Raw genomic sequence first — 27838 nt, forward strand, 5'->3', positions numbered from 1 at the left:
AGCTAGCCAAACACCTAATAATCTAAATAAACTAATCCAAACGTAATTAATGACCTAACCAAAGATTAGAGGTTGACTCACCGTTAATTGCGCGAGGTTAGCCCGATGACGATCCTCGGAAAATTCTCGACACGAACTTTGGGCTCGAACGGATCGCGAACCAAAATCCTCGAACTACGGGCCCAACTTCCAGTTTAATGTGTCCACGGGCCTAATATAAGGCCCAAATTTGTGCCCAAATTAATTGGGCCTCAGCCCAGCTCGCGGGCCCACAGATTTGGACTCAACAGACCCGGCCCAGCCCAAAAACAGAGCACCCACTTGCAGAAACAGTGCAGGCGCGCGGTGGGGGGCTGTTCTGGGGAGTCTACGGGCTGTGGGTGGCTTCGGGATTGGCGGTGGAGGTGCAAGGTGGTCGGAGGGAGATGGTGGTGGCCGGTGGTGGCTCACGGTGGCCGGAGGTAGCGCCGGCAGCAGCAAAACCAGTGCAGAACAGCAACACGGGTGCAGGGGAAACATAAACAGGGGAGGTGGTCGGGGACTGTTTCGGGGCTCTGGCGGTGGCGGAACTTCGCGAGGCTGGTGGACAAGGTTTGAGGGGGGTTTTGGGGAGTGTTTGGTGGCCGGAGGTGGGCGGAATAGGGCGGCGTGGAGGCGGATGAGGGCTGAGCATAGAACTGGTGTCACAGAGGTCAAAAACAGGGCAATCTGTGGTTCAGGGCCGTTCCAGCCTTTCCGGCGACCTCGCGGCAGTGGCAAGCGGTGGAACGGCGTCACAAAGGATCAGAGAAGGTGGCTAGAGGTCGAGGTGGTGGTCGTGGGGGTGGCGGCAGCTCGGAGCAGCTGCACCAGCTCTATAATCCCGATTCCAGCAGAAAACAGAGCAGTACGCGGAAGCTTTTTGCAGCGGGCTTTCCGGCGTCTCCGGGGGTGCGGCGGCGGTCCGGTCACGTCGAGGGGGTCCCATGGGTGTTGTAGTTTGTGTTGGTAGCTTAGGATGGTGGGAATTGTCGCCAGAAAATGAAGAAATGCCCAGAAGAAAAGGGTCTGCAGCAAGTCGGTTAAATGTGGGGGTGGGGGGTGTACGTGTGAGAGAGAGAAAGCGAGAGAGATCTGGAAAAATGGCTAAGGGCTGAACTGGCCAGGTGGGTCCCACTAAAATTAATGTCGTCTCTTAGCTCATAAAACCCTAGGGGCATTTTCGTAATTTCACATTTTGGCCGGGGGTATTTTCGTAATTTCGCACCCTCGGTAATTTGACCCGTCCGGAAACTGACGGAGGGTCATTTAATCCAAACTCGAGTCAAAATAGTCCGAATGAGGATTAATATGAAATTTTCTAATTCTAAGACGCAGCTTACTCATTTAATCGAATTTATTCCAATTCGAGTAACGATCCCGGAAATTTCCGATTTCCAATTTCTAATTCCTTAACGTCCGATCTTGAGCATCAAATTAAAATTTTCTAGTCGTTCCGTAGACTAGATTTCACTATTTTCATCGCCCAAAATTTAGGGTGTTACGGAACAAGCATTGCAAGTATCACATTTGCCATAGTTGATCTTTGGTAGACCACGTACCAGATTTTTTTATGCTATCTTGGAGATGTCTTTACGTTGATATAGCCTAATTTCTTGTGCCATATATCACATTCCTCCTTGATGGACATCAAACACTACATTTCATCAAGTACAACATTCAGCAAATATATGTTACCATGCCTTTTACCTGTAAAAGATTGTGTCGAGTCTTGGCTGGTTCTAGTGCACATGTTTTCTTCAAAATTGATCTTGTATCCCTTGTCGCACAGTTGGCTTATGTTGAGAAGATTGTATCCAAGCCCTTGGACCAATGAAACATCTTTAATGATCAAGTTTCCTAGCTTTACATTTCCTAAGCCAACGATCTTTCCTTTTCCTTTTCCTCCAAAGGTGACATTTCCACCATCCACTTGTTTGAGATTGATGAACATGTTTGTTTCTCCTATCATGTGGCGTGAGCATCTACTATCTAAGTACCAGTTGCTCTTTTTTAGTATCACCTACAGTCAATAAAATTTTCATGTTTTCTTTGATGCCCACACAAACTTGGATCCTTTTGTGTTAGTCTTTGGGATGGTACTCTAGTAGATCTTATTGGGCTTCATTTGCTCTATTGAACATGTTTGCTTGTTATGACCAGATTCATTGCAAATCAAGCAATTGAATTGCTTACCAGTAGATCTAATGAATTGTCGTGCAAAGTGATGTTTATAAGACTGAAGAGGCAACGTTTGTTTCAATCTAGTTTTGACATTTGGAAAATGATTCTTCTCTTCATGTTTCTTTTTACGTCCAAGATCAGACTTGTCGTAAAGAGGAACTTGAATAAAGAGAATGTGCTGCAAGGCTTTTGAACTAAAGGAAAAGTTCGTGCTGATTTTTGAAATATCTTCCTTTAAAAATTTGCTTTCTTCCTCGGGGGAGTCACGTTCACTCTGAGTGTTTATAAGATCTTTCTGCAGTTTCTCGAGCTCATCTTTTTCAGAAAGGTTTTGTTACGTGAGCTTTATAACTTTCTTTTTCAATTTTGAAATTCTTTTTGAGGCCTTTTTGTGCTCCAGAAATATTTCCTTCAGAAACTCTTGCATTTCCTCGTAAGAGAGTTCGGAATCATTTACCTCATCTTCATCTTCTTTGTCGGATTCGGCCATGAGGTAGAGATTTTCTTCGTCACCATCGCTTGACTCGCTTTCAGCATCACTCCATGTTTCTTCCTTGAGTGCTCATTTTTTCTTTTCGAACTTTCCTCCTCTTTTCTTCGGGAGAGGACATTCTGGCTTTACATGTCATGGCTTCCTACATTCAAAGCAGATGATATCCTTATCTTTGCTTGTTTCTTTTCCCTTGGAAGGCTTCTTCTCTTATGAGAATCTCGGATTCTTTTACTTCTGAAAGTGCCACCTTTCTTCATGAGGGTCTTGAATCTCTTAGTGTACAGTGCCATCTAGACATCGTCGTCTTCTTTAGCAGATGTTTCACCTCCTACACTTCCATTGTCAGCATTAAATGCAATTACTTTCTTACTTTTGGCAAGATTTTACTTGTTCACACATTCATCTTCATATGACATCGGTGTGCCTATAAGTTCATCCATAGTGATGAGTTGAATCCTCATAGTTTCTCGGACCGATGTCTTCACGGTCATCCATGCGTCGGGAAGTGCTCTAAGTAGTTGTTGACACCTAAATTTTGAATAAACTTTTTCAGTTGTTTATTCATAAAAAATGAGAATTAAGTTCAGTTCTCACAAAAAATAATTAATTTCAATTTTTCATGCATAACATGTCTAATATAGTTTAACATGCATATTAATCGGACCGGCAATGGAAGGGCTTATTTCGAGGTTTCGAACTTGTCGACAAATTGGACCAAAGCCCGTAGTGTGGAAAATCAGCGGAGCCTATGATTATAATTTGGCCGATATTTGCAAGGTAAATGGCTGATTTAATGAAAACTTGGAGGACAATTCAGTTTTTTGTATTATCATAATATCTCCTATTTTTAACATAGGAAACAAAAAGATTACGGAATTGTTGGTGGAAACCCTAAGCCTACTTTATAAATAGATACTAACGTTCATGGGTGAGGGAGGGGGCGTTAAAAAAAAAGGAGAGAAAACTTTCTGCTCAAAAAGCTCAAAACATACGTGAGAAATTAGACGGGGAGAAAGGGAGTGAAGAGTTCGTGCGGAGCCATTATTCTCATCCATTGGTGCACCACCATCCGCTACGCATCAAGCTCATCTTCGTTGTTGTCCGCTTTCCCGACGCTTCCTGTTTTGCGCTCCATCATCCACCACAAAAGGCGTGGCTGTCCGATGCACATGGTAGGCCGTTCGAGCTGTTGAAGTCCCCACAAACCAGCACCGGTTTACATCACTGTTTGGTCCAGAAAAACTGCTGTTCAGTGTTGTTTTGGGTGAAAACTGGTGCTGCAATTTTTCTGCTTATCAAGAGTCTACACGTCACTGATAGAGGGGGTGAAAAGCTGCTGTTTGTGCCAAAAAACAGCAGTTGTTTTTTCATATTACACTTCCTGTCTTGGGCAGATTTCTTGCTCACGATCTAGGGCTGATTACTACAGTTTTGGGGTGATTGCTTTGCTGTTCGGGGCTGTTTGAGGTGTGAATTGGATGTCACGAATTCACCTAGCCATGGTCCTCTAAGTGTACACGAATCCCATAGCTGATCAGTCCAAAGAATTTGCTCACCAGTATTTTTCAGCTCAAGCTTTGAATTAGGTAACGAACGAATCCAATTTGTCTACCTTAGAATTCGTTATCTATGTGATTGATTGCTTGCTTTGGTACTTTATTTTTGCTAAAGTTTAGTCATTGAACATTGTCTGATTCGCAAGAAATCATTAAATCGAAAGCATGCATGAAAATTCAGATTTTTACTCTTGATGTTGCTAGATCCGAAAATCTAAAGATGATTTGGATGAATTTCACTTTATCTCGTTCATCTTGATTGAATTTGAATTATCTTGCATATTCTAATATTGATCGAACAAAAGAGAATTTTGACAAGATAAGGATAGTGATATTCGATTGAGATTTTGTGGATCATTTGAGGACAAAATTAGACTTTGCATACCAAAATCAAATTTGGCTGCATGTTCATTGTCTTGGTGGATATCATGTTTATCTTGTTGGATACTTGATCTTTCTTGCGGATTGACTTTTCGAGAAAATTTGGGTTCAAGTCATGTCCTAAATTGCACTTGACTAGTGAAGCATCTGAGTTTATCTTTGGCATATGTTTTGATCGACTTGATCTTGGCTTAAAGATATTGTGCACATTATTTAGAATATTCATGGTTATCTCGTGATCAAATTTTGAATGCATCTGAAAATTTTGAGCATATCGGATAAGATTTTTACCTCGATCGGGAATTCTGAGCATATCTTTAAAATTCGGGAGATTATCTAAAAAATCTTTCAAATCTCATGTGATAACTTTCCTAAGTTTAAAAGATATGAAATCCTTTGTGGATAGGGGCTTATCCCCTAAAAAATTCGGCAACTACCCTTAGTTGGCCGAACATCATCTTTTTTTATACTTTATTCTAGTTCAAATATTTTTATAATCTATCTTGAGTATAATACATGCTCCCCTATGCCACGTCCCTAGGAATACATGCAATATGGATGACTATCTGACTTCACCCCCGAAGTACAACGTCATCCGCACAATGAAATTGTCTAACTTATCTCATAACTTTGGGACCGGACTAACAAATTTCATAATTAACAAATTCACTATTTGGTCCCACCGTTGGGGTACAACGTAAATAAATTACCTTCTGACCCCACCTCTAGGGTACAAAGTGAATTCGTCGGAAATTTTCGGATTTTAAGGTGTATTATGCTCAAGGTTTATTATAATTTTATTTGATTCATTTTTCATAAAAGAAAATCATAAAAATCATCATATCTTGACGTTAAATGAATTTTTTTGGAAATTACATCTTAAGATGACTCTTAATATAAATTGGATTTTTATTAATCAATTTGTGTTAATTGTTGGACCAAAAATCATAAAACCGAAAATTCATTAAAGGGTTATGACATTTCATGTGCATTACACATAGTCTAATTCGTCATGCATTCTTATATGTCATTCATGCATTTTCATGTCATTGATATAATCCATATTGCATGCCATGTAATTCGAAAGTCATATTCACTTTGCTTCAAATTCAATTTTTCCAAAAGTCATTCATGCAATTCTTTTTTTTTACGGGAAAAGTACACTAGAAATGCCATAATTTTTGTACGGCGTTCACTTGAGTGCCATAACTTTCAAAACGTTTACTTAAGTGCCATAACTTTTAAAAATCGTTCACTTGAGTGCCATGTTGATGTGGCACCTGGAAAAGCCGACGTGGCAGCTGGAAAAGTTCTTGTAGCACGTCGAAAAGCTGACATGGCACGTCGGAAAAGTTACTGTAGCACTCAAGTGAACGGTTTTGTTTCGACATAGCACTCAAGTGAACGATTTTTTAAAGTTATGGTCTTAAGTGAACGTTTTGAAAGTTATGGCACTCAAGTGAACGCCGTACACAAGTTATGGTACTTCTAGTGTACTTTTCCCTTTTTTTTACTATACCACATAACGTAAATAAATCATCTTGCATGTCCTATTGATTAGTTCTCATATTGCACGTCATGTAGTTAGAATTCGCTTTCCTTTATATGCATCAAAATACATTTTCTCAATATCATCACTACTCATTTCATATAGTTGCATAGCATTCATCTAATCAAGAAAACCCAAAAAGATAAATTGCACCTAAATTCATTTATCGAAATCAATTGGATTTGCCAATCAAGAGAATTGCCACAAGAATGGTACCGAAAGGGTGTTAATTGAAAAATTAACATAATCACGTCCCCGAACCTAAATCTCTGGTTAGCAGAAAATAAAGTTTTCTCCCGTACTTTATTTGGGTATCTAATCTACCTACCAAAAAAAATTAGTGGCGACTCCGAAAATTGGAAATCTTTTGATTAAAATCATGTGAACCTAAGTTGCGAATTGGTAGAGTTTGGGAGAGCTCGGGCTAGGTTAGTTAATCCATTTAATTAATTTAGTAATCCATTAACCTGAAATTCAATTGAATTTTAGGTCGCGACAGTAGTTTGTTCATTTTGTCAAAATCTGTGAAGATCTTTCCTTGGCTTGCCAAGCCATTCACTATCTCGGTGAATCTAGTGTACATCTCTCGTATTGTTTCATCGGGGTTCATCATGAACACATTTCATATTTTTCGAGTAAGATGTTCATCTTGGTCTCCTTCACTCTATCCGTGCCTTCATATACCAGCTAGAGTCGATCCCATATTTCCTTAGATGTGGTACAAGAAGTAATTCGATTAAACTCAGAAGGAGATAATGCACAATATAGAAGATGCCTAGCTTTAGAATTAAGAGCAACTCTTTTTCAAATTAGCTCAAGACGGGCAGCAGCCACTTCAGATATTTGTGTAGCTGTTTATTGTTCTCCAACGGCAGTAATAGGAGCAGCGGCAGTAGGTGCAAGAGCAGCCGCTGGAACTTCAACGCCATTTTGGATTACATCCCACATATCTTGATCACAAGCATCGGGATAGGCATACATCCTGTTCTTCCAGTAGTTGTAGTTGCTTCTATCGAAGTATGGAGGCTTGTTAGGTATTGCGGATTCATTGCTCATAAAATCACCAAAGTCAACCATAATAAGGATCTTTATGCTCATAAAAAATGCACTTTAAATACAAGCAACAGAGCTACGATACCAATTGTTATGACTGACAATATAACGTAGAGGGGGTGAATAGATTGTTTTGAAACTTTTTCAGATTTTGAGGAAAACCAAAGGTGACGTGAAAAAGATTGGCTGAGCAAATATTTTGTTGAACAGTATCTGGGTGTTTACAAGTAGAGATATAAGCTATAAAAGATTAGCACACCGGATATATAGTGGTTAGGCTTACACCAAGCCTACATCCACTCCACACAATTAACAACCACAACACGGGCTGGAATGCACTAGTAAATTGCCTCACAAGTTACAAACAATACATGAATTGATCTTTCACATGATAGATCATACCATCTTGATATAGCCTCACTACTCTCGGATGTACACTTGTTTTTGCACAATTACAAGGCAACCACAAATCAAAAGGTCTTTCACACTTGCTTTTCAACTAGAACAGATTCTAGTGCAACAATTGATATTCAATCGGTTCGGGTTCTCTTCTACTCCTCTTTGGCTTTCACAACCTCCTCCTTATATAAGTCTTAGTAGACTAGCTATTGGAGCACTTCTGGAGGAACAAAAGAGTCGTTGGAGTCTGATGGGACAGATTGTCATTGAGTTGGAATTGCTTTCTCTCCGTCAAGCGAGACTTTCCTAAAATAGGTGCCGACTCATTGTTCCATCGCCGACAGTTTTAGCTTTTTTCTAAAACAGCAAAGAACTATTCCCGAGAAGACAAAGTTCTTGTCGTTGGTCATTTTTAGCTCGTGTGAGCGACTTCAACAACTTTTTTTGAAACATTGGCATGTAGGGATTTTATACTCCTCGTTTCACCCGATCTTTCAAGCTCCGAGATCAAATATTCAATGACCGGATCTTTTGAGGGCCTCAGCGAATGTTTTCATAAAAGTGCTTCAGTCTTCACATGATTTTTACCCAATGGCCATCTCGTGATCCTTAGCCATAAGTAATGAACATTTGCACACCAAGGGTAAATAAAATACGAAGGATAGTTTGAAAATCATCAAAATGTTTTATGAGATGTTTCTCCAACAGATTATAGCATTGTAGAGACTTGTAAAGCCATGGATTTTTTTACCAAAAAAAAAAGCCGTGGATTTTAAGCGAGAGTCATTTGGAAGCAACAGTTAGGTTGAAGTGAGAATGTAAGGGTTTTGCATGTGAGTTTTGTGATGCAAACGGCTTGAATAATCGCTTTTGGTGTGCGATTTATTGACGCGTATGAGTTATTTTGATAGCGTTTAAGTGTAGTTTTGCCGGGTCGTATGTGTTGTGGTAATTTACTCGATTTTGATGTCGATTCTCGTTTAATTATTAGGATTACGAGAACGTCAGCTCATTTAGCTGCGTGTTGGGCTTGGGCATTCTCAGGTAAGTGGTGCTATGTTTTCTTCGAACTTGTAAACTCATATTTTGAAAGCATTTTTGGTTTAATTATATAAGAGTGAAGTACTGGCTTTGGCATTTAATGCCTTTTAGTATTCGTGAATAATTTGAGGATGGCTTTATGTACTGCTTTGCGACGTTGTTTGTGATATGAGTTGGGAATGATTTGTGAAATATTTTATGAAAAGTATTGATGATGGATGAGTTGTGTTGCATAAAGATTACATGTTTGGTTTGTGAAATTAATTGTGATTTGGACTAATCAAGAACTAACTAAGTGAACACGACAACGCGTGTCTCGTGGGAGCCAGCTCTAAAGTGTTGTAGTCAAGGGCTAAGTGCTATACGCCGATGCAAGTCTTGTGGGAGCCACCTCTATGGCTTTGTACCACTGATATGTATTGGTCAAGGGCCAAGTACTACATGACGATGCGAATATCATGGGAGCCACCTCTAGGTCCTTGTGTTGTTGATGTGTCGGTCAAGGGCTAAGTGCTACTCGATGACACAAGTCTCGTGAGAGCCTGCTCTAGAGCCTTGAGTTGAGTATTGTGCATAGAATGGACCTCTGAAACGTAATTTGACAAGATTGAGTATTGAACTGAACAATTGATACTTGTTTTGATATTGTTCTGGAAAGTTTGTCATATTCCCATTTTTGGTATAAATAAGCTATGTCTTGAGTCTTAAATGTGTACTGTGGAGATTCTATCAGCTTAGAAGAGACATACTACTCACTAAATTGTAGTTGCTCATCACATTCTTCTCTCTTGTTTTAAAGGTTCCTCAGTTAGTCGCAAGTAGAACGAGAGCGCTGTATACAGAGACTTTTGGGATTAGGATTTTCCAGTATGCCTGAGAGAGTTGTTTGTATGTTTGTTGATAATTGTTGGGTTGACTGAGTTATGGCTGTACATATGTTTTGTCGTGCCATCCCCTACTCTTGTTGATTTTTGGGTGTGACAGATTCAATACCCGATCCCAGCAAAAGGGTAGCTTTTGACTTTTGACTACTTCAGTTTGACGATTGACAAGTTGTCCTTGGTCATAGAGGACTCTGTTCTTTTTGCCACTAACGATCTCCAGGAGTAACACCCCGCAGCTATAGACATCGGACCTCTCGAAAAATATCCCCCCCATGGCGTACTCTGGAGACATATAACCTCTGCAGTTGAGTCGAACATGTATTGTACTTTTTAATTGTATTAAAGGACAACGGAAGGAAACATGCATAAAGTGACAAAGTTGTTGCGGTAAATCAATAGCTTCTGTTTGCTTGACAGATTGGTGCAACGGATTGATAATTCACGGAGGACTAGAGAGCTTATAGCGTTCCCACAATTTTGTGAGTGTTCACCAAAACTTGAGTGCCCTCGAACCTTCGTGCCGGCCCAAAATCCGAAATTTTTGGGTTCATCTTTTCATCCAGGAGAATATTGCTTACATGTTACATGTAAGTCTCGATGTATGACCCGGCAAGAATCTCGATGGACGTATAGAAGCCCCACTGCAATCCCCTGAATTATTTGAAATCGTTTGCTCCAGTCGAGCTCTGCCTTCTTTCTTGAATCTAACGAACATGACAAACAAGAAAAATATATGCAAATTTCAGAGCAATGTGGAAAAATACATTACAGAAATACGATTATTTTTAGAAAAAACCAACCAAGAAGAAAGGTGTCTAAGCTTTTGTTCGAGAAGTACTCTTATACCAAAATCTTTTCTTCTCCTTCAGTGGAGCAACCCATAAGTTTAACAAGGTTTCAATGTTGGAGTTTTGATATTGGGATGATCTCATTATTGAACTCTTACTAGAAAGGATTTAAGTACGCTACAAGTGCCAAAATTTGTGTACGACACTTATTTCAGTGTTAAAACTTTCAAAACGATCACTTATGTGTCAAATTTTTTGAAAAACTATCACTTCAATGCCAAAACTTTCAAACGATCACTTAAGTGCCAACTTTTTTTTTAAAACTATCATTTAAGTGCCAATTTTTAAAAAAAACGATCACTTTAGTGTCAACTCCACCGAGCCACGTCAGTTCAAATATTAATAAAAAAAGCACAAGTCGGATTTCCGGTAAGCCACGTTAGCTGAAATTGGAGTTGGCACTTAAGTGATCGTTTTGAAAGTTTTGGCACTAAAGTGAGCGCTGTACACAAGTTTTGGCACTTCTAGTGTTCTTTATTAGCCTACTAGAAAGTCTTTTACAGCTACCTCTTTCCCATCATTCAGCTTTCCCTCTCACGCAATTTGCATATCTTTTAGCACTGGAATCATCTCTATATGTTCATTCAACGAATGTTCTGCAGAATGGTTTTACCTTATAAACGGAGCCGAACCCTCCTTGCCCAAGTTTATATGTTGTGCTGAACTTGTTTGTAGCTAGTAGTATGCTATCAAAACTGAAGTGGGTCAACTCCAGTGAATCATCTTGCTTCAACTGCTCTTTCCATGCATTTCCTTGTGACAGTTGGACCTGTTTTTCAGGTGTATCTACCGAGTCAAGGGTCCTTGGTATTTTGCTCAAGTTTCCTGTGTTTTTTGTAGTGAAGAATAAACTTACTTTCTTCAAAGAATTGGAAGGTTGAACAAAATGGAAGAACAATCCTCTGAAAGCACTGATGTGACTCTTTAATAGTACCTATTTTCTTATCTCTCCATTTGCAAAGACTAAAAACAAGTACTGCAAAGAACATGATCCCTGCAATAGTACTCAGGCTGATGATAACTTTCTGTGCTGATATTCCTGAATTGGGAAAGAAAGAGTTATGTAAAGGATGATGCGTGTAGACTCAAACTCATCTCAATAAAACAATATCTAACCTGTTTCCACATGTGCAACCCGAACATATAGATCTTCCCCAAATGTGTAAAATTCCTGAAGATCGATGAGGTCTTTAGTCCAAACCGTACACCCGATGGTGCTGACAAAAGAATAAGCCAAGGAAGAAAAATTGCTTAGCTTAAACATCCTTCTTGATCTTTAATGTCTGATAAATAGTCCCCAGAGTCGGGTAGCTTCATCCGGCTCATTTGCCAAAAATGCATCTTCCTTTACATTTGTTGAAGCCAGTGTGCTTGTGTCTTTCTGGCAATTTAATTCTGTCTCCCCTACACATCCTCCAGTCCAGTTTCCGCTGTTCCATTCTTCATTTGACTTTGGCTCAATCCCAACTAAGCTTCTGCAAATAGGGGACTTCAATGAGTTACATACTCCAAAAGGACCACAAATTCCATAAATCTCGCAAGTATTGTTCGGTCCCACCCAATGGATCAACCACGACTTAGCTCCATCATCCCAATACGTGTACTTAAGAGATCATCCAGAGGAGAGGAAACTGTATGCAAAGAACGGGTTCTTGTGATTAGTGAACCAAAAGTAAGTGGTCCCCTGTTCAGTATCTTGCCGGACATTGAACCCGCTCAAGTATGATTGGTCCATGTTCTGTGTTCTGATAAATTTTGATTTGTCCCATTCCCCCCCTCTCCAGTAAGGGGTCGAACCATTCCAAGTGAAAGGTTGAGGCGGCGTCTCTGATGTCATTCCACTCAAGAAACTTACAGGGGATGGAACTCTGTCGCTTCTCCAGGAAACTAGATACTGTTTCGCTCCAGTCCTAACATTTAATCCAATCTTCATGCTGAGAAGAAGAGTGTCTGTCGGATCCTCGAAACTTCCCCATATTTTACTATAATTTGCACCATGTAGAACAAAATTCCAAGCATCTAATAGCGTCACTTACGTACTGTTGAATCGACCCGAGACATTGGTAGACCATACTGTATTCAGATGTCTATCCATGAGATTCAAATTCCCATCACTACCTATCGTTAATTTTGCAGGCCGAGAGGTGTATACGAGTGGCAAATCCCTATTGGCCACCCACAAGATTTTTGAACGCGTGAAGTTCTTCTACCGTATACCAACATACTGATTTTCTGACCCTTTCGGTATGAAGGAGCCAAGCACGAAGTTTGGCTAGGGGAGACAAGAATTGGTTCGGAAAAAGTGGCTTCAATTGAGTAACATTGTAAACTGTGCCACTGGCTATATGCATGGCCTGAAGTGGGAAGAAGAAGACCAAGCAAGAGCACCAAGCAATCGGAAGTAGCATAATAAGAACGACTGAATGAGCTCAGCGAATGTGGCGGTTCTGTTTCTGCGCTTTCTGCGGATCAACAATAGATGAACAAGATTTTCTACGATTCAAACCTCGGTGCTCAAGGTATGATGTCTTCTATGTCCTCTTTTTGTGCTTGTCCGAAGTTCAAACTAAGCACAATCCTGGGATCTGACAATGCCCGTCGCAGAGTGCAAGTGCATGCACAGGATGGCCCAAAAGACCACGATGAGATTGTTTTTTTGTCACCACTTGCGTTTTTCGGAGTGATGTCACCCTCAACTCAACAAGTACGAAAGGGAATGACACGGCCGCCCTCGGAAGGATGCAGCCTTAAACACAAATCAATATGAACCTGTTATTATAATGTGCGCATCTATCTATATCTAATAAAATAGTGAATTGGTTACAAAACCGTATTTCTAAAGTCCACGAGAAAGAATCTATAGGCATGTGCAGACTATGAACTAAACCCAGCAAATGTCATTCTAGACATATAGAACTATCTCAACCCAGAAATTCAACTCCCAAAATTCCCCAGCAATATCGGTTTTATCCTATTTGACACTAGCCGAAGAACCCGAAAAAGATTTGAAATGAATAGCATGAGCAAACCACCAGTCAATAAGTAGAAGAAAGCTCTTCTAAGTAAATTGAGAAGCTACTATGCGTATTTATGGAGCAAAAAGAGGAACTCATTATCCCAAATACAATTTATAACATACATAAAAGTCCAAATATGAGTTATATAACTTCAACACAGCTTTACACTATCATAATTATTTGCTTCGTCCATAACATCAAAGCAAACATCAATGATTCTATCCATTGATCAATCTACTGTCAAATATCAAACTATGGTCAAGCTTAATGCCCCGTGATAAAAACTTACTAAAATTTCCCTTGACTAGGTCTCCATCTATATCAATCGATGGCTCGGCATAAACATGATGTCCTTACAACACATGAGTACTCGATCCATAAATGGGTTCAAAACATAGCAATAATGAGCATCAAACCACTAACTCATCATCCAATATCCCATGAAACCAATCTTGAACGCGTTAGATCGGGTTCAAAAACCAAAACATATAACCTTTCATAGTTCAATTTATCGAACACCGCACATTCCATAAAAAAAATTTCTCAAACCATTCACAAATAATCACCTCAAGCTATTTCAAAAGATACTTCGCCGTTTTGAATAACCAAAAAAGGTAGTAAAAGCCTCATCCAACTTCATGCAAAAAAAGTTTACTCTAAATTCTATGATATTTTTTTTGATCCAATCCCTGTCACTTCCAAGGCGTGAGCTTACACATCATAGAAGAGATAAATACCACTCACCACTGATCAAAAGTCAAACCGAAAGCTACGCCGCCAAGAAAACAATTGTTTCCAGGAGAGCGTATCTACGTTCTCGATCTGACGTTGCGATTGTTCTTCTCACCGTTCAATTTTGACTCATCCTCTCAGTTTGCACTTGATCATCCTCCTCCGCAAATGACTCATTAAATGGTTTGTCCAATCTGCATTACATTCTTGGATTTTGAATTGTATTTCTGATATGTACTCTTGTCCTTGAACTTTCAAGTGCTTGAATTTATCAACCAAACTTAGAGACTAGCGCAGCTAAGCCATTTGATTAAGGAGTTACTTCCAACCTCAGAACCCCAAACAGATTCTCGTATTATGGTAATAAAGTTCCTTCATTGTTGTTGCGGAACTCCTAACTCTACCCTATTCAAAACTTATGTCCCGTTAAAATTGAGATGCGCAGATTTCATTTCTTCAAGTGTCATTTATATATTTATGGATAGTTTCTATGCGAATTGTTGACCGCTTGTCGGAGTTTTGAATTTTGATAGTAACTAAACAATCTTTCCTTTTTCCAGAATGAAGGAGCCACAGATCGAGCCTTGGAAAATTTAGCCTCAACCCGCTTGGGTCCAGTCAAAAAATCGCTCGAGACTTAGCCTGCGCAACCCTTTTGCGCCCCCTTCTTCCTACCCGAACCCTGATCTAGTGCATTGCTACTATCATAGTTGAATAAAAACATAAGTAGATCTATGTTAACCGGAAAGCGGGACCATTACTCAACCTGACAGCTTATTCACTATCAACGAACAGGGCATTCGCTTCTCGAGACCGAGAGCTCAAGTTAGTCGATATGTACTGCTCGTGAGCTTGGGTCTTCGACAAAGAGGCGTCGACCGGGCCATGACACCAACGAGAGAAACTCTTGTTTGAATCAGGGTCCAAGATCACGTGACACACATGTGGGACCACGTGATCAATGATCATGATAGATGCGGTCCACGTGTAACCAGGTCCATGCAAGTATTTCCCCACCAAGAACCCCTGGCTTCAGCATTCTCATCTGTCTCCTTTGTTGTTCAGTTTAGCCAAGAAACCGGGGATCATCTCCCATCTCAATCATGGCCACTTCAACTCAAGAAGCTATACTATGACTCTGGCAGATGAGGTTCAGCCGAGAGAACTCCTTTCGATCTGGCTGATAATTTGCCAAATCAGAGTCGCTTGTACATCATGAAATAGAAGAATCGCTCTGACTGCGTCTTCAAAGGTTCATGTCCTGATTTTTTTTTTGGTGATAGTGCTTTTGCTATAATGGTACACTGAAATGGAGCAATCGTAGCTGTTTTTCTGGCTTTTCAGCAAAATGGATCAAGATATATTGTAAAAGTAGTTACCAAAGATGATCTTAATAGGGATGTAAAGTGCTTTTGTTTTGATAATGCACTTGAAGTTGGCTAGAGGTTCTTGCAGGCCGGTTCTGCTAGAAATGTTTGTAATAATTTGCACCCTTTGTGTGCTTAATGTCATCGAAGTTACCTTTAGGTTTTGGATTCAAGTGCTCCATTCAATCATCCTATTAGACAGCTAAAAAACAAACCCACTTAATTATGTAGCTGTTTGAATGGATAATTTCACAAAAACCTGAACTGTCCCTTCATTCTTTGGTACAGAATACAGATGCAAGCCATTCTATTTTATACATAGATAGCAATTTTACAGAAGATGACGACTGCTTATCTACCTTCAAGGACAGTGGTAGTGATGGCATTTGCAGACCAACGACTTTCTTGTTGTGATGACTGGATTTCAGGAGTTGTTAAGCTTCGAAAGGTAAATGTAGGTTGTTTCGGCTGAGGAAGGTCTGATTCGCCGCTTAGCATCAGAACCACGTGTGACATGTTGGGCCTATCCGCAGCATGGTCCTGCACGCAGAGAAGCCCTACGTGAATGCATCGCATCACCTCTGGTGGTGCAAAGGCATCCACAATTGCCTCATCCATTAGGTCCAATGCTCTACCGCCACTCCACAATTGCCATGCCTGTAAGAATTGTTAGAGTTTACTAGGACTGGGTAAGAACTACCAATCACAAAAAAGGAGAGAAATTAGTCGTGCGATAGATGTTACTCTTACATAAATGAGGAGATTGAGATGTTGTCCATGGTAATCTAAGCTAGTGTTCTTTTTGCTGCTGACAATCTCTAGGAGCAGTACTCCAAAGCTATAAACATCAGACTTCTCAGAAAATATTCCACCCATGGCATACTCAGGAGACATGTAGCCGCTGTATAATTTAAGCATTTCAATTTCTCTTCCATAGAATGTCATAATCATAACAAAGCTGTAAGGCCTGAAACCTAAGATTTGTGGGATGCACTTCAAAAGTTAGAAAACCCTTAAACTTACGATACGGGTCAGAACTATGAGGCAGGTAGACCTGCAACATCCTGGATCCAAACAGCTTTGCTTCTGATTTTTAAGATGTTACTCTTGATCTTGTGGACATATATGAGGTGATTGGTGAACAGATCATACGGGTTATGTCCCAGCTAGATAAAAGTTTGCCTGATTAAGTCGTAGTCTTATTATGAAAGAAAACTTACAGTGTCCCAACAACTCTGTGTGTATTTACCAAGACTTCAGTGCCTTCAAACATCCGTGCCAGCCCAAAATCAGAAATTTTCGGATCCATCTTTTCATTCAAGAGGATGTTGCTCACTTTTAAGTCTCGATGAATAACCCTAAGACAAGAATCCCGATGTAGGTACAAGAGTCCTCTAGCAACCCCCTGGACGATGTGGAAACGAATGTCCCAGCTCAGTTCTGCCTTCTTTCTTGAATCTAAGCAAGGAAACAGACAGAAATAAATTCTAGTTTGGATACTAGATTTTGTTTCTCCCAATAAGAAAATGGAAATAATTTTGTTGGAGAGTCAAACTAACGAAAAAGAAAGGCGTCCAAGCTCTTGTTCGACAAGTATTCATATACTAAGATTTTCTCCTCTCCTTCCGTGCAGCAACCTAGGAGTCTGACCAGATTTCGGTGTTGAAGTTTAGAAATCATAAGTATCTCATTCTTGAACTCTTCCACGCCTTGCGATGAGCTGCTCGAAAGCCTTTTCACAGCTATCTCCTTCCCATCCTTCAGCTTTCCCTGTTTCCAAATTGACGGAAAATCATTAGACCTTTGGCTTTGATGGAAGACCTCCATGTTATATACTTAGAGAAGGCTTTACCTTATAAACGGGGCCGAAACCTCCCTGCCCGAGTTTATTGCTTATATTAAAGTTGTTTGTCGCAAGTAATATGCTATCAAAACTGAATAGTGTCAACTCTGATGCATTATCTTGCCTCCATTGCTCTTCCCAAGCATTTGGCACTTCTTCTGACCTATCCGTCATATCCCCTGAGTAAAGTAGTGCTGGGGTTTTCATTGTCTTAGACATCCCTGCAATTTTTATGTATGCCAGGTGAGCATGCTTTGTGTCTGAACAGATTAAGCAAAACAAAGGCACACTAGACAGAAACAATGTTTTTCATGTGATTCGAGAATGTGGAACCAACAATTTTAGAAGACACTGTCATGGTCTTCATTTGTTCGGCATTCATATAGTTCATATAAAACCATGGGAAACAGGAGAAAAGAAGCCCAGAATGAGGACATGAGAAGGAAAGTAGTAGTGATTCTTTCATAGAAGCCGCCTAGTATCCAGTGCTGGGGCATATACAATCCGAAATTCTCATATCGCTTTTACTGTAAAATTATGCTTATGATGTGTATTATGCATACCTCTTTTGTTAGCTCTCCACTTGCATAGACCATATATGGCAGCTACACACAAGATGATGCCAAAAATTGTACTTAGGCTGATGATGACTTTTTTTTGTTTTGATAAACCTGAAATCATGGAGAAAATTACCAGAAATGTTGGACATCCTAAATGGAACTTATCTTAATTCAAGCTTTTGAACCTTTACCTGCATGTGCAAGGCGAATAAACAGATCTTCCCCTGCTGTGGTGAATTGTTCAATATCTATGAGCTCTTCACTCCAAACCATGCATCCTATAGTAGACACGTAAGAATAAGCCAAGCAGGAACAATTACTCAGACACCAACTTTGACATTCTTCTGCATCTGCCATGTCTGACAAATAATTAGAAGAATCGGGCAATTTCATCTGGCTCATTTTCAAGAAGATGTCTTCTTTTACTGTTACTGGAGCAGAGGTGCTCGTGTTCCTCTGACATTGCAATTCTGCTTCCCTGATGCACCCTCCTGTCCAGGTTTCTCTGTTCCATTCTTCCTTCGACCTTGGTTTAAACCCTTTTAAGCAGCTACATATTGGCAATTTTAATGAACTGCAAACACTGAAAGGACCGCAAGTTCCATAAATTTCACAGCGACTGGTCGGTGCCTTCCAATTTGTTAACCACTTGTCAGTTCCGTCATCCCAATCAACTTGCTTTAAAGATCCGTCCGATGAGATAAATATATATCCGAAGAAAGAGTTGTTGTAATTGTTAACCGATGAGATAAATATATATCCGAAGAAAGAGTTGTTGTAATTGTTAAGTATGAAATATGATGTTCCCTGCTGAGCATCCTGCTGAAGAGTAAAGCCGCTCATGTATGTGCTATCCATATCAGGTATCCCGACGAAGGTCGACTTATCCCATTGCCCACCTCTCCAATAAGGAGTTGATCTGTTCCAAGCGAATGCCTGAGGTGGTGTCTCTGGCGTGATTCCTAGCACAAAGCTTCCGGATGAGGGATCATTTTCACTTTTCCAGGAAACCAAGTATACTTTCTTTCCTGTTTTGACATTTAGTCCCAACTTCATGTTTGGGACAACGGTATCAGTAGGTTCATCAAAGCTTCCCCATATTTCATTCGAATTTGCGTCCTGCAGGACAAAATTTCCATAGTCCGAAAGTGTTGCTACAGAATAATTTGAATTGACAGTGACATTGGTAGACCAGACCAGGCTTTGCTGTCCATCAAGAAGCTTCAGATTTCCATCAGCGCCTATTGTCAAGCTCGTAGATCGATCCGTATTGGCTAGTGGCTGATCCCTATTGGCCACCCAGACAACTTTGGAAGGAGTCATGTTCTTATACCATATTCCAGCATATTGGTTTTTTGATCCATTAGGTGTGAAGAACCCGAGCACGAAGATTTGACTATTGGACAACAGTGTCTGGTTCTGAAGAAGTGGCTCTGATGCAATAATATTGAAAACTGCTCTGCTTTGAAGTGCTCGAAGCAGGAAGAGGATGACCGAGGAATAAAAGTACGCATTCATAAGGATGACTAAAAGACAAGAAGAATCAAGTCGTACCGATGAATTTGAAAGAGATGATGTTGGCCTCCAATGCTTCACTGTTTCAGTAGGCAGATCAAGATGGATAAACACATGATCGCTCCAGAAGCAAGGCTTGTTAACCAAGCTATAACGCTTAATTTCTTGCTAAGGTCGGTTCATAGAAGTTAATGTTTTAGAACAAAGCAGTTTTCAACCTGATAATGGCTGACTTGGTTCAAGTACAGTAGCAGACTAGGATATTGCTGTTGAATGACTAACTTGTGTTTTGTTTAGGCAATACTAAAATAGTACAAAGTCAAGATGGTGGCTTTCCAAAGCAACCAAAGATCATACCGTCCATGTAACCTTGGCCATTTCTGATCCCGTTGACTCCTTTGGGAGGTGATGTATAATCCTCCGTCCACAAATTTAAAAAAATATCGCCTTCCTAATAGCTTCTCCATTCGACATGCACCGGGTAAGTACTAAGTTCCGGGTGTGTGGCGATAGATCTGAACCCCAAGGGAACAAACTCAGATAATAGATTGTCTAGCAAGAGGCATCTTAGAAGGCACGGCAAGCATATTGGTCGGGTCGGGTTTCGGACCGTGTGAGTCTGGATGCTAGTAATTTTTTCATTTTTTGGATCATCTCAGCTTCTGCTTTTGCATGGTTGTTTGTTGAGAACAACATCAAGGGTGCGTTTATTTGAGGGTAAGTGGTTTTCAAGAATTAGTTTTTTGAACTTTCATCCATTTGGTTCGCCCAAAATGACTGGTCAACCAAAATCACTTTTTAATCAACGGAATATTCATGCATCAAATTGAAAAAGTGAACTTTCTAATCTAAAGAGGTGAAAACACTTTCCGGATTTACACCTCTTGAATTTTTCAATATTTTAATATATTAGTACTCATTTTTTTTCCTTCAAATTTTTTGATTTTTTATTGTTACTTTTTTACTTTTTTATTATCTTTTTTTCTTCCTCAGCTAGTGGTCGGCCACGGCTATTGCCGGCACTAGCCACAAGCGAGGACGAGCTTGCCCAAGGTGGGTGAGCTCAAGGCCTCGCCAAAGGTCGGCGAGCTCAACGCGACTCGCCAGCCTTGAGGGAGCTCATCCTCGCCTGTGGCCGGCCATTGGCCAAGAAAGAAGGGAAAAAAAATTAAAAATACAAAAACTTAAAAAAATAAAATAAAATAATTCTTTTTTGCCTCAATAAAGTTATTAATTTGAAATCATTTTCTAAATGAGAACCAAACACTGAAAAATGTTTTCGGTCACATATCACCAAACATAGGAAAAGTAACCATTTTTTCGAAAAACAATTTTCCAGAAATTATTTTCCTTTATCATGGAGTTTTCCCCCAACCAAACGCACACTAACTAAACCGAATCGGCAAAGCTAGAGGAGGTCGAGAGATCGGATTAGTGACTCAACTTACGAAATGATGCCATAAATAAGTAAAAGTCATGCATAAGGTGCTTGGCTTGTTAGTAGACAAAGTCAAGTGAAGGTTCATGGAAATGATCATAAGATCTTGTTTAAATGTGCATATACGTGCGTGGCTTGATACTGATGGTAAGCAAGAAAGTAATTTTTTTTTTTTTTTGTCCAATTCAAAGAAAGTTGTCAACTACATGAGGAAGTTACTATTGTTATTACATGGCTAGAAATATCTAAATTTTCATTTGAAAGTTGCTAGACAGTAAATATGTGGAAAACTTATTTAATCTTGCTTCTCCGGACGTTACTAGCTCTCATATTAATATGCTTGTGGTAAGAGAAGATGAATTCGCCACAATGTACACGATTTCTGTTGCAACAGGCATGGTTATTAGTGTTACAAATATGTCTCGAGTTTGAGCCTGAAAAGGAAAGTTTCCTAATTCTCGAGAACTTTCCTGCTCTCCTTTTCTTTTTCAGCTTTATTATTCAAAACTTGAAGGAAGAGTTACAGGAACTGCAAAGAGAGAGTACTGCCTAATGGACACTTTAACATGACATATTGACTACACAGAGCAATTCAACAGTACGCTTTAATAGGGGAATGCATATGAGAATCTTATCTTCCTTCAACCATAGTAACGGTGATGGTATTCCTGGACAAGAAGGTTTCTTCTTTTGGTTGAATTTGAACTTTGTGAGTCGTTGAGCGCTGAAATGTAAATGTGGGTTGCTTCGGCTGTGGAAGATCGGACTGCCCACTTAGCATTAGAACCACGGCCGACATGTTCGGTCTATCTGCGGCATAGTCCTGCACACAGAGGAGCCCTAACTCAATGCATCTGATCACTTCTGATGGCGAAAATGCATCTGCAATGGCTTCATCCATTAGGTCCAATCCTCTGCCTTCACACCACAATTGCCAAGCCTGTAACAACCGGTCGTTTCTTAGATTGTCCCAAGTACTGCCGATGCTTGAGATATGAAAATGGAGATATAACTAGTTCGAAGTTTGCTTTGTCACTTACATAAGTGAGGAGATTGAGATGCTGTCCAAGGTAATCTGGACTTGTGTTCTTCTTGCTACTGATAATCTCCAACATCAGTACTCCAAAGCTATAAACGTCAGATTTCTCGGAAAATATCCCACCCATGGCATACTCGGGAGACATGTAGCCGCTGTATAACTTGGACATGTCATAATCTCGTACAGAGGATGCCATAATCGTAATAAAATCATATGAAATTGCACAAGCAGACGATACACGAGATGCAGTTTAGACAAAATACCATAAAATCAAGGACGATGGCATGAGAGGTCAGAAAATTGGAGCGTGATATACTTCTAACTCCGAAGATAATGTTTTCCTCATACCTTTTAGCATTTGTGTGATAGCACTGGTCTATAATTACCTCTGAGCGAACTGACTTATTGGAAGCATTGGATGTGCTTGGAAGAGTTTTCTCGGTCATATTATAGGAAACGGTAGGAACGTGTATGAAGGGAAAGATCAGCGCATTATACTTCTAATATGCTGTGCAGGTGACAAATTGCCTCATGAGTAAGTAATCTTAAAAGTGATGATAGAAAGCTTACAGTGTTCCCACAACTTTGTGAGTATTTACCAAAACTTGAGTGCCTTCGAACATCCGTGCCAGCCCGAAATCTGAAATCTTGGGATTCATCTTTTCATCTAAGAGAATGTTGCTCACTTTCAAATCTCGATGTATGACCCTGAGGCAGGAATCGCGGTGGAGGTAGAGCAGCCCTCTTGCAATTCCCTGGATAATGCGGAAGCGTGTGCCCCAGCTAAGTTTCGCTTTCTCTTTTGAATCTAAACAAGAAAACATTGAAACAATATCAAGTTTCAGTACCAGGTTTGGTGAAAAGCGGAAACCAGTTCTTCACAGAGCGAGACGAACCAAAAAGAAAGGCGTCCAAGCTCTTGTTTGGCAAGTACTCGTACACTAGTATCTTTTCTTCTCCTTCAGTGCAGTAACCGAAGAGTCTGACCAGATTTCGGTGTTGAAGTTTGGATATTAGAAGGATCTCATTCTTGAACTCCGCTATACCTTGGCCTGAGTTGCTTGAAAGTCTCTTTGCAGCAATCTCCTTACCACCGTTCAACTTTCCCTGTTTCCAAATGAACAGAACTATCGGATCTTGGATGAACTGTCTATTTCCCTTGGAGAAGACTGAAGGCTTTTCTTTTACCTTATAAACAGGGCCAAACCCTCCCGTCCCAAGTTTGTTTTTTGCGTTGAAGTTGTCTGTCGCAAGGAGTATGCTATCAAGATCATAAACCACCAATTCTGATGCGTCTTCTTGCTTCATTTGCTCTTTCCGTGCCGCTACCAGTTCTTCTGATTTGTAGGCTGTGTCCACCGACTTAAGGAGCCTTGGGATTTTCATTTTCCTGAACTTCCCTGCATTTTACAAACAGAACGAATACAACAGAAGATAAGCATGAGAACATGAGAAGCAGAGCGGTGTTTCTAGTAGTAACTGTCTAGCTTCTGAAGCGGTGGTTATACCGATCATGCAAGATTCATATGTCATGGTTAATGCAAAATCAACCTTGAGAAAGCAATAAACCGCATGTCTTTTATTACCTCTCCACCTGGGGAGACACCAGACTGAAATGCCAACTCCAAATAAGATGATGACAGAAATAGTACTTAGGCTGATGACAAGTTTTGTCTTCATAGGTATACCTGAAATAGAAAAATATATTACAAGAACCACCGGACAATCCAAAATGAAGTGCATATCAATTCAACGTTTGCAACCTGCGTCTGCAGCTGCAAGTCGAACAAATAGAACTTCGCCTGCCGTGGAGAATTGCTGAATATCTATGAGATCTCTACTCCAAACCATACATCCTATGGTATCCACAAAAGAGAAGGCCAAGCACGAGCAGTTTCGTAGGCACCAACTTTGACATTCTTCTTTATCGGCTACACTCGACAAATAATCAGCGGAATCAGGCAATTTCATACTATTCATTCTGGCAAACATATCTTTTTCCACAGTTGTCGAAGCTACTGCACTTGTGGAATTCTGACAATTCAATTCCATGTCCCTAAGGCACCCTCCAGTCCTATTTCCTCTGTACCATTCTTCATCTGACCTGGGTTTAAAACCTTTTAAGCATCTGCACATAGTTGAACTAGACGGGTCACAAACTCCAAAAGGGCCACATGTTCCATAAACATCACACTGGTTAGTTGGTGCCGGTGCCTCCCAATATGTTGACCATCCATCGTTCCATAAAACAAACTTTAAAGATCCTTCTGATGAGATGATAAGATATCCAAAGAAAGAGTTGTTGTAATCACTGAAGGAAAAATAAGATGTTCCCTGGTCAATACTTTGCTGGAGATTGTAGCCGCTCAGGTATGTGGTGTTGATGGTCGATATTCCTATGAACTTGGATTTATCCCACTGTCCACTTCTCCAGCGAGGACTTGATCCATTCCAAGAAAAAACCTGAGGCGGGGTCTCCGATGTCACGCCGGCGACAAAGCGTCCAAATGAGGGATCATCTTCGCCTTTCCAGGAAATCAAGTTTTGCCTCTTTCCCGTTTTCACGTTTACTCCCATCTTCATATTTGGCAGGAGAGTGTCAGCTGGCTCATCGAAGCTTTGCCACATTTCATCTGCACTCCCGTCTTGAAGAACAAGGTTTCCGTAGTCTGAAAGCAATGCTGCAGAATAATTCGACTTTGCCGTGATATTAGTAGACCAGACTGTGTTTTGTTGCCCATCAAGAAGCTTCAGATTTCCATCTCCGCCAATTAATAAAGTTGCAGATTGATCTGCGTCCCCAATTGGCTTGTCCCTGTTGGCCACCCAGACAACTCTGGAGGGATTGATGTTCTTGTACCATATTCCTACGTACTGCTTTCCTGATTCATTAGGCCTGAAGAACCCAAGCTCGAAAATTTGACGAGGAGAGACAAGGGTTTGGTTCTGAACGAGTGGCCTTGATGCAGTTATATTGAAAATTGTGCTGCATTGAATTGCTTGAAACAGGGAGAGGACGAGCGAAAAACACAAGTGCACCGGCATTGCCGACAATGAACAGGTATAAGAAGTAGTTGTGAAAAAATGCCCTGCAAAACTTCTTTCTATAGGCACATAAAAAAGGATGAACACGGGTCACTGCTGTAAAATGTGTGGACTTTGACTCGCTCAAAGTGTCCCTCTTTCTCACGATCTCTCTCTCTTCCCCTTTGAGCTCCTCCATAGGTGGTTTTCCATCCATCAACGAGACAACGAACACGCTGAGAAGACTTGACCGCGACCAGCCAACTCGAGTCCAAACACCAACACCGGCCAGGAACTCCAGCTGCTCTGGTGACCTCCACAGTCATCAACACATGCAGCCACTGACAAGTTTTCCTTTGCAGGTTTCCAGAGAGGTTCCAACACACCAGGTAATTCCTGCCGTGCGCGAGGCAATCCCTTCTGATCTTTGTTATCTCTCAACCAGCAAGGCGCCCCTAACCGTGACCGGCACCATCGCCGGCTGCCAGTCCTCAATTTGGAAGTCAAATATGCAAACCTAGGGGTGCCTTTGGTTGGGGGAAACTCCATGAAAAAGGAAATGTTTTCTGGGAAATTATTTTGCAGGAAAATAGTTAATTTTGTTATATTTGGTGATATGTGACTGGAATTTTTTTTTTCTAGTGTTTGGATTTTATTTTAAAAATGATTTCCATCTCATGACTTTATCTCATGATAAGGATCCCCTATATAGAGAAGATGAGTGCATTGGCAGCATCTTGGATGATATGTCCACTTTCATCCTCAATGTGTCATCCATATTTATCGGCTTAAGTACACCCCAAGTACCATAAGTTGCGTACGGCACTCGCTTTAGTGCCAAAACTTTCAAATCGATCACTTTAGTGCTAAGTTTTTGTAACTTCGATCACTTCGGTGCCAAAACTTTCAAAACGATCACTTAAGTGCCAACTTTTTTTAAAAACAATCATTTAAGTGCCAATGTTTTTAAAAAATGATCACTTTAGTGTCAAATTCACCAAGCCACGTCATCTTAAATATTAATAAAAAAAAATAGCACGTGTCGAATTTTCAGCAAGCCACGTTAGCTTTGGCACTAAAGTGATCGTTTTTAAAAGAAGTTGGCACTTAAGTGATCGAAGTTACAAAAACTTAGCATTAAAGTGATCGATTTGGAAGTTTTGATACTAAAGTGAGCGCCGTACACAACTTATGGCACTTGTGGTGTACTTAAGCCCATATTTATCTATTCTCTGTGCATTTAATAGCTGAGTTTTTTATTCACCAATTAAGTAATTATCTCGCCAAGCTTTTAATTGTCCATTAAAGCTGGCAACTAGGAGATTAGCAACAATATTTGTTGAGGTTGATATCTTGTATTCTGTTATCCAAGATATTATGAGGCGGTTCCGAAAGGCCCCCTGACAATTGGACAGCACGGGAGTCCCGCTCACCGGTGAACGGGCGGAGGTTCGGGGGAGTTGCCCCGGCGGCGGTCGCGGAGGCAGCGCCCTCGAGCCGCTATAGGCATTTTATGTTCAGTCATATAAGGATTTATATGGGAAAGTTAAATTTTTTAGGCTATGTGGGCAATTTTGCAATTTGTGCCATGTAGAGTTTTGCTATATATATTTAGGGCGAAACAGATCTCTAGTGAGAGAGGGTGTGAGAAAGAGCGGCTGTACACTTTTCTACGTTATTAGTGAAATAGATCTCATCTCCCCGTGGACGTAGGTAGGCGGAACATCTCCCCTGCTGAACCACGTAAATTCTTGTGTTGTGCGAATTTCCATTACTTTCTTGCATCGTTGATAGGATCGAATTTAGATATCCGACAGTATTGTCACAAACTTCTTGTTGGGTTTCATAAGCATTTGCCACCACAACCATTTGATTTAGTATGTTTGATGATTAACTATATCAGGAGATGTGGCTCTAGAATAGTAAAATTTTTGTGGATCCTTCCATGTGAGTTTATTTATTTTGGGAGAAAATTCATTATCGGGATCTCCATTAGATTTTTCAAGAACGTTTACTTGTTCTAGAGTATCATCTATGATTAGCCCTCTTAATTTAGAAGTTTCTTCCACAATAGCCCTTTTATTTTGGGAGCACAAATTATAGGTAATTTCCCTAAGGACTTTTTTTGGCTTAAGTACACCCGGTGCCATAAGTTGTGTCGGCGTACTTTGTGCCAAACTCAAATCGATCACTTTAGTACTAAGTTTTATAACCGATCCTTTGCCAAACTTTCAAACGATCACTTAGTGCTAAGTTTTTGTAACGATCCTAAGTGCCAACTTCTTTTAAAACGATCACTTTAGTGTAAATTCACAAGCATGTCATCTCAAATATTAATAAAAAATCCACGTGTCATTTTCGGTAGCGGGATAAGTGATCGTTTTTAAAGAAGTTGGCATTATGATCGTTACAAAAACTTAACTAAAGTGTTTGTTTTGTAATTTCTTGGTTGCCACTTTTTATTTGCTGTGGCTTTAGAAAATTCTAGACTAAGGGTTTTAGGGAAACTCGGATGTTTGGAAAATTTATCATTTAAAAATTTCAGATTTTGATATCGTTTTTGGGAAGACGATTGCATAGAAGATTCTTCTCTAATTAATTTAGTAAGAGGTTTAATGCCAACTTGAACTAATTCTATATGAATGTAATTTAATTTGTTTGTTTTTTTAATATATTTGTTATTTAAGAGCACAATTGTTTCCAAAGAACTTGAAAGAGGAATGTCTCTTTCTTCAGTCATTATTACGTAATTTGTCTTCTTCAAGAATTTATATTTTCATGGGTTAATACTACAAAAATCCCCAAACCGGTACACATGTTATAAATTCAGTCCAAACTATTTTTTTTACCACAAAAAATCCCAAACTTGTACACATGTAACAAATTTACCCCAATTA

The 27838-nt window shown here is 40.1% G+C and overlaps 2 protein-coding genes and 1 pseudogene across 2 annotated transcripts; all 3 read right to left on the bottom strand.

The window, feature by feature from the left end:
* Positions 1-7036: 7036 nt before the first annotated feature.
* Positions 7037-11670, bottom strand: LOC115727953 (annotated as a pseudogene).
* Positions 11671-15746: 4076 nt separating this feature from the next.
* On the bottom strand, positions 15747-19743 carry LOC115727952 (G-type lectin S-receptor-like serine/threonine-protein kinase At1g61370). Its single transcript, XM_048275446.1, has 7 exons — positions 18117-19743; positions 17929-18036; positions 17375-17586; positions 17082-17292; positions 16743-16980; positions 16273-16423; positions 15747-16179 (listed from the first exon to the last, which is right to left on the bottom strand). The coding sequence occupies exons 1-7, from the start codon at positions 19441-19443 to the stop codon at positions 15874-15876; spliced, it is 2553 nt and encodes an 850-aa protein (XP_048131403.1). The 5' UTR covers positions 19444-19743; the 3' UTR covers positions 15747-15873.
* Positions 19744-21509: 1766 nt separating this feature from the next.
* Positions 21510-25422, bottom strand: LOC115727954 (G-type lectin S-receptor-like serine/threonine-protein kinase At1g61370). Its single transcript, XM_048275447.1, has 7 exons — positions 23681-25422; positions 23504-23605; positions 23106-23317; positions 22814-23024; positions 22488-22725; positions 21919-22069; positions 21510-21818 (listed from the first exon to the last, which is right to left on the bottom strand). Exons 1-7 carry the CDS (start codon positions 24960-24962, stop codon positions 21510-21512), a joined length of 2505 nt encoding a protein of 834 aa, XP_048131404.1. The 5' UTR covers positions 24963-25422.
* Between the last annotated feature and the right edge of the window lie 2416 nt (positions 25423-27838).

This window comes from Rhodamnia argentea, chromosome 3 (assembly GCF_020921035.1).
Source record: "Rhodamnia argentea isolate NSW1041297 chromosome 3, ASM2092103v1, whole genome shotgun sequence".
NCBI lineage: Eukaryota > Viridiplantae > Streptophyta > Magnoliopsida > Myrtales > Myrtaceae > Rhodamnia > Rhodamnia argentea.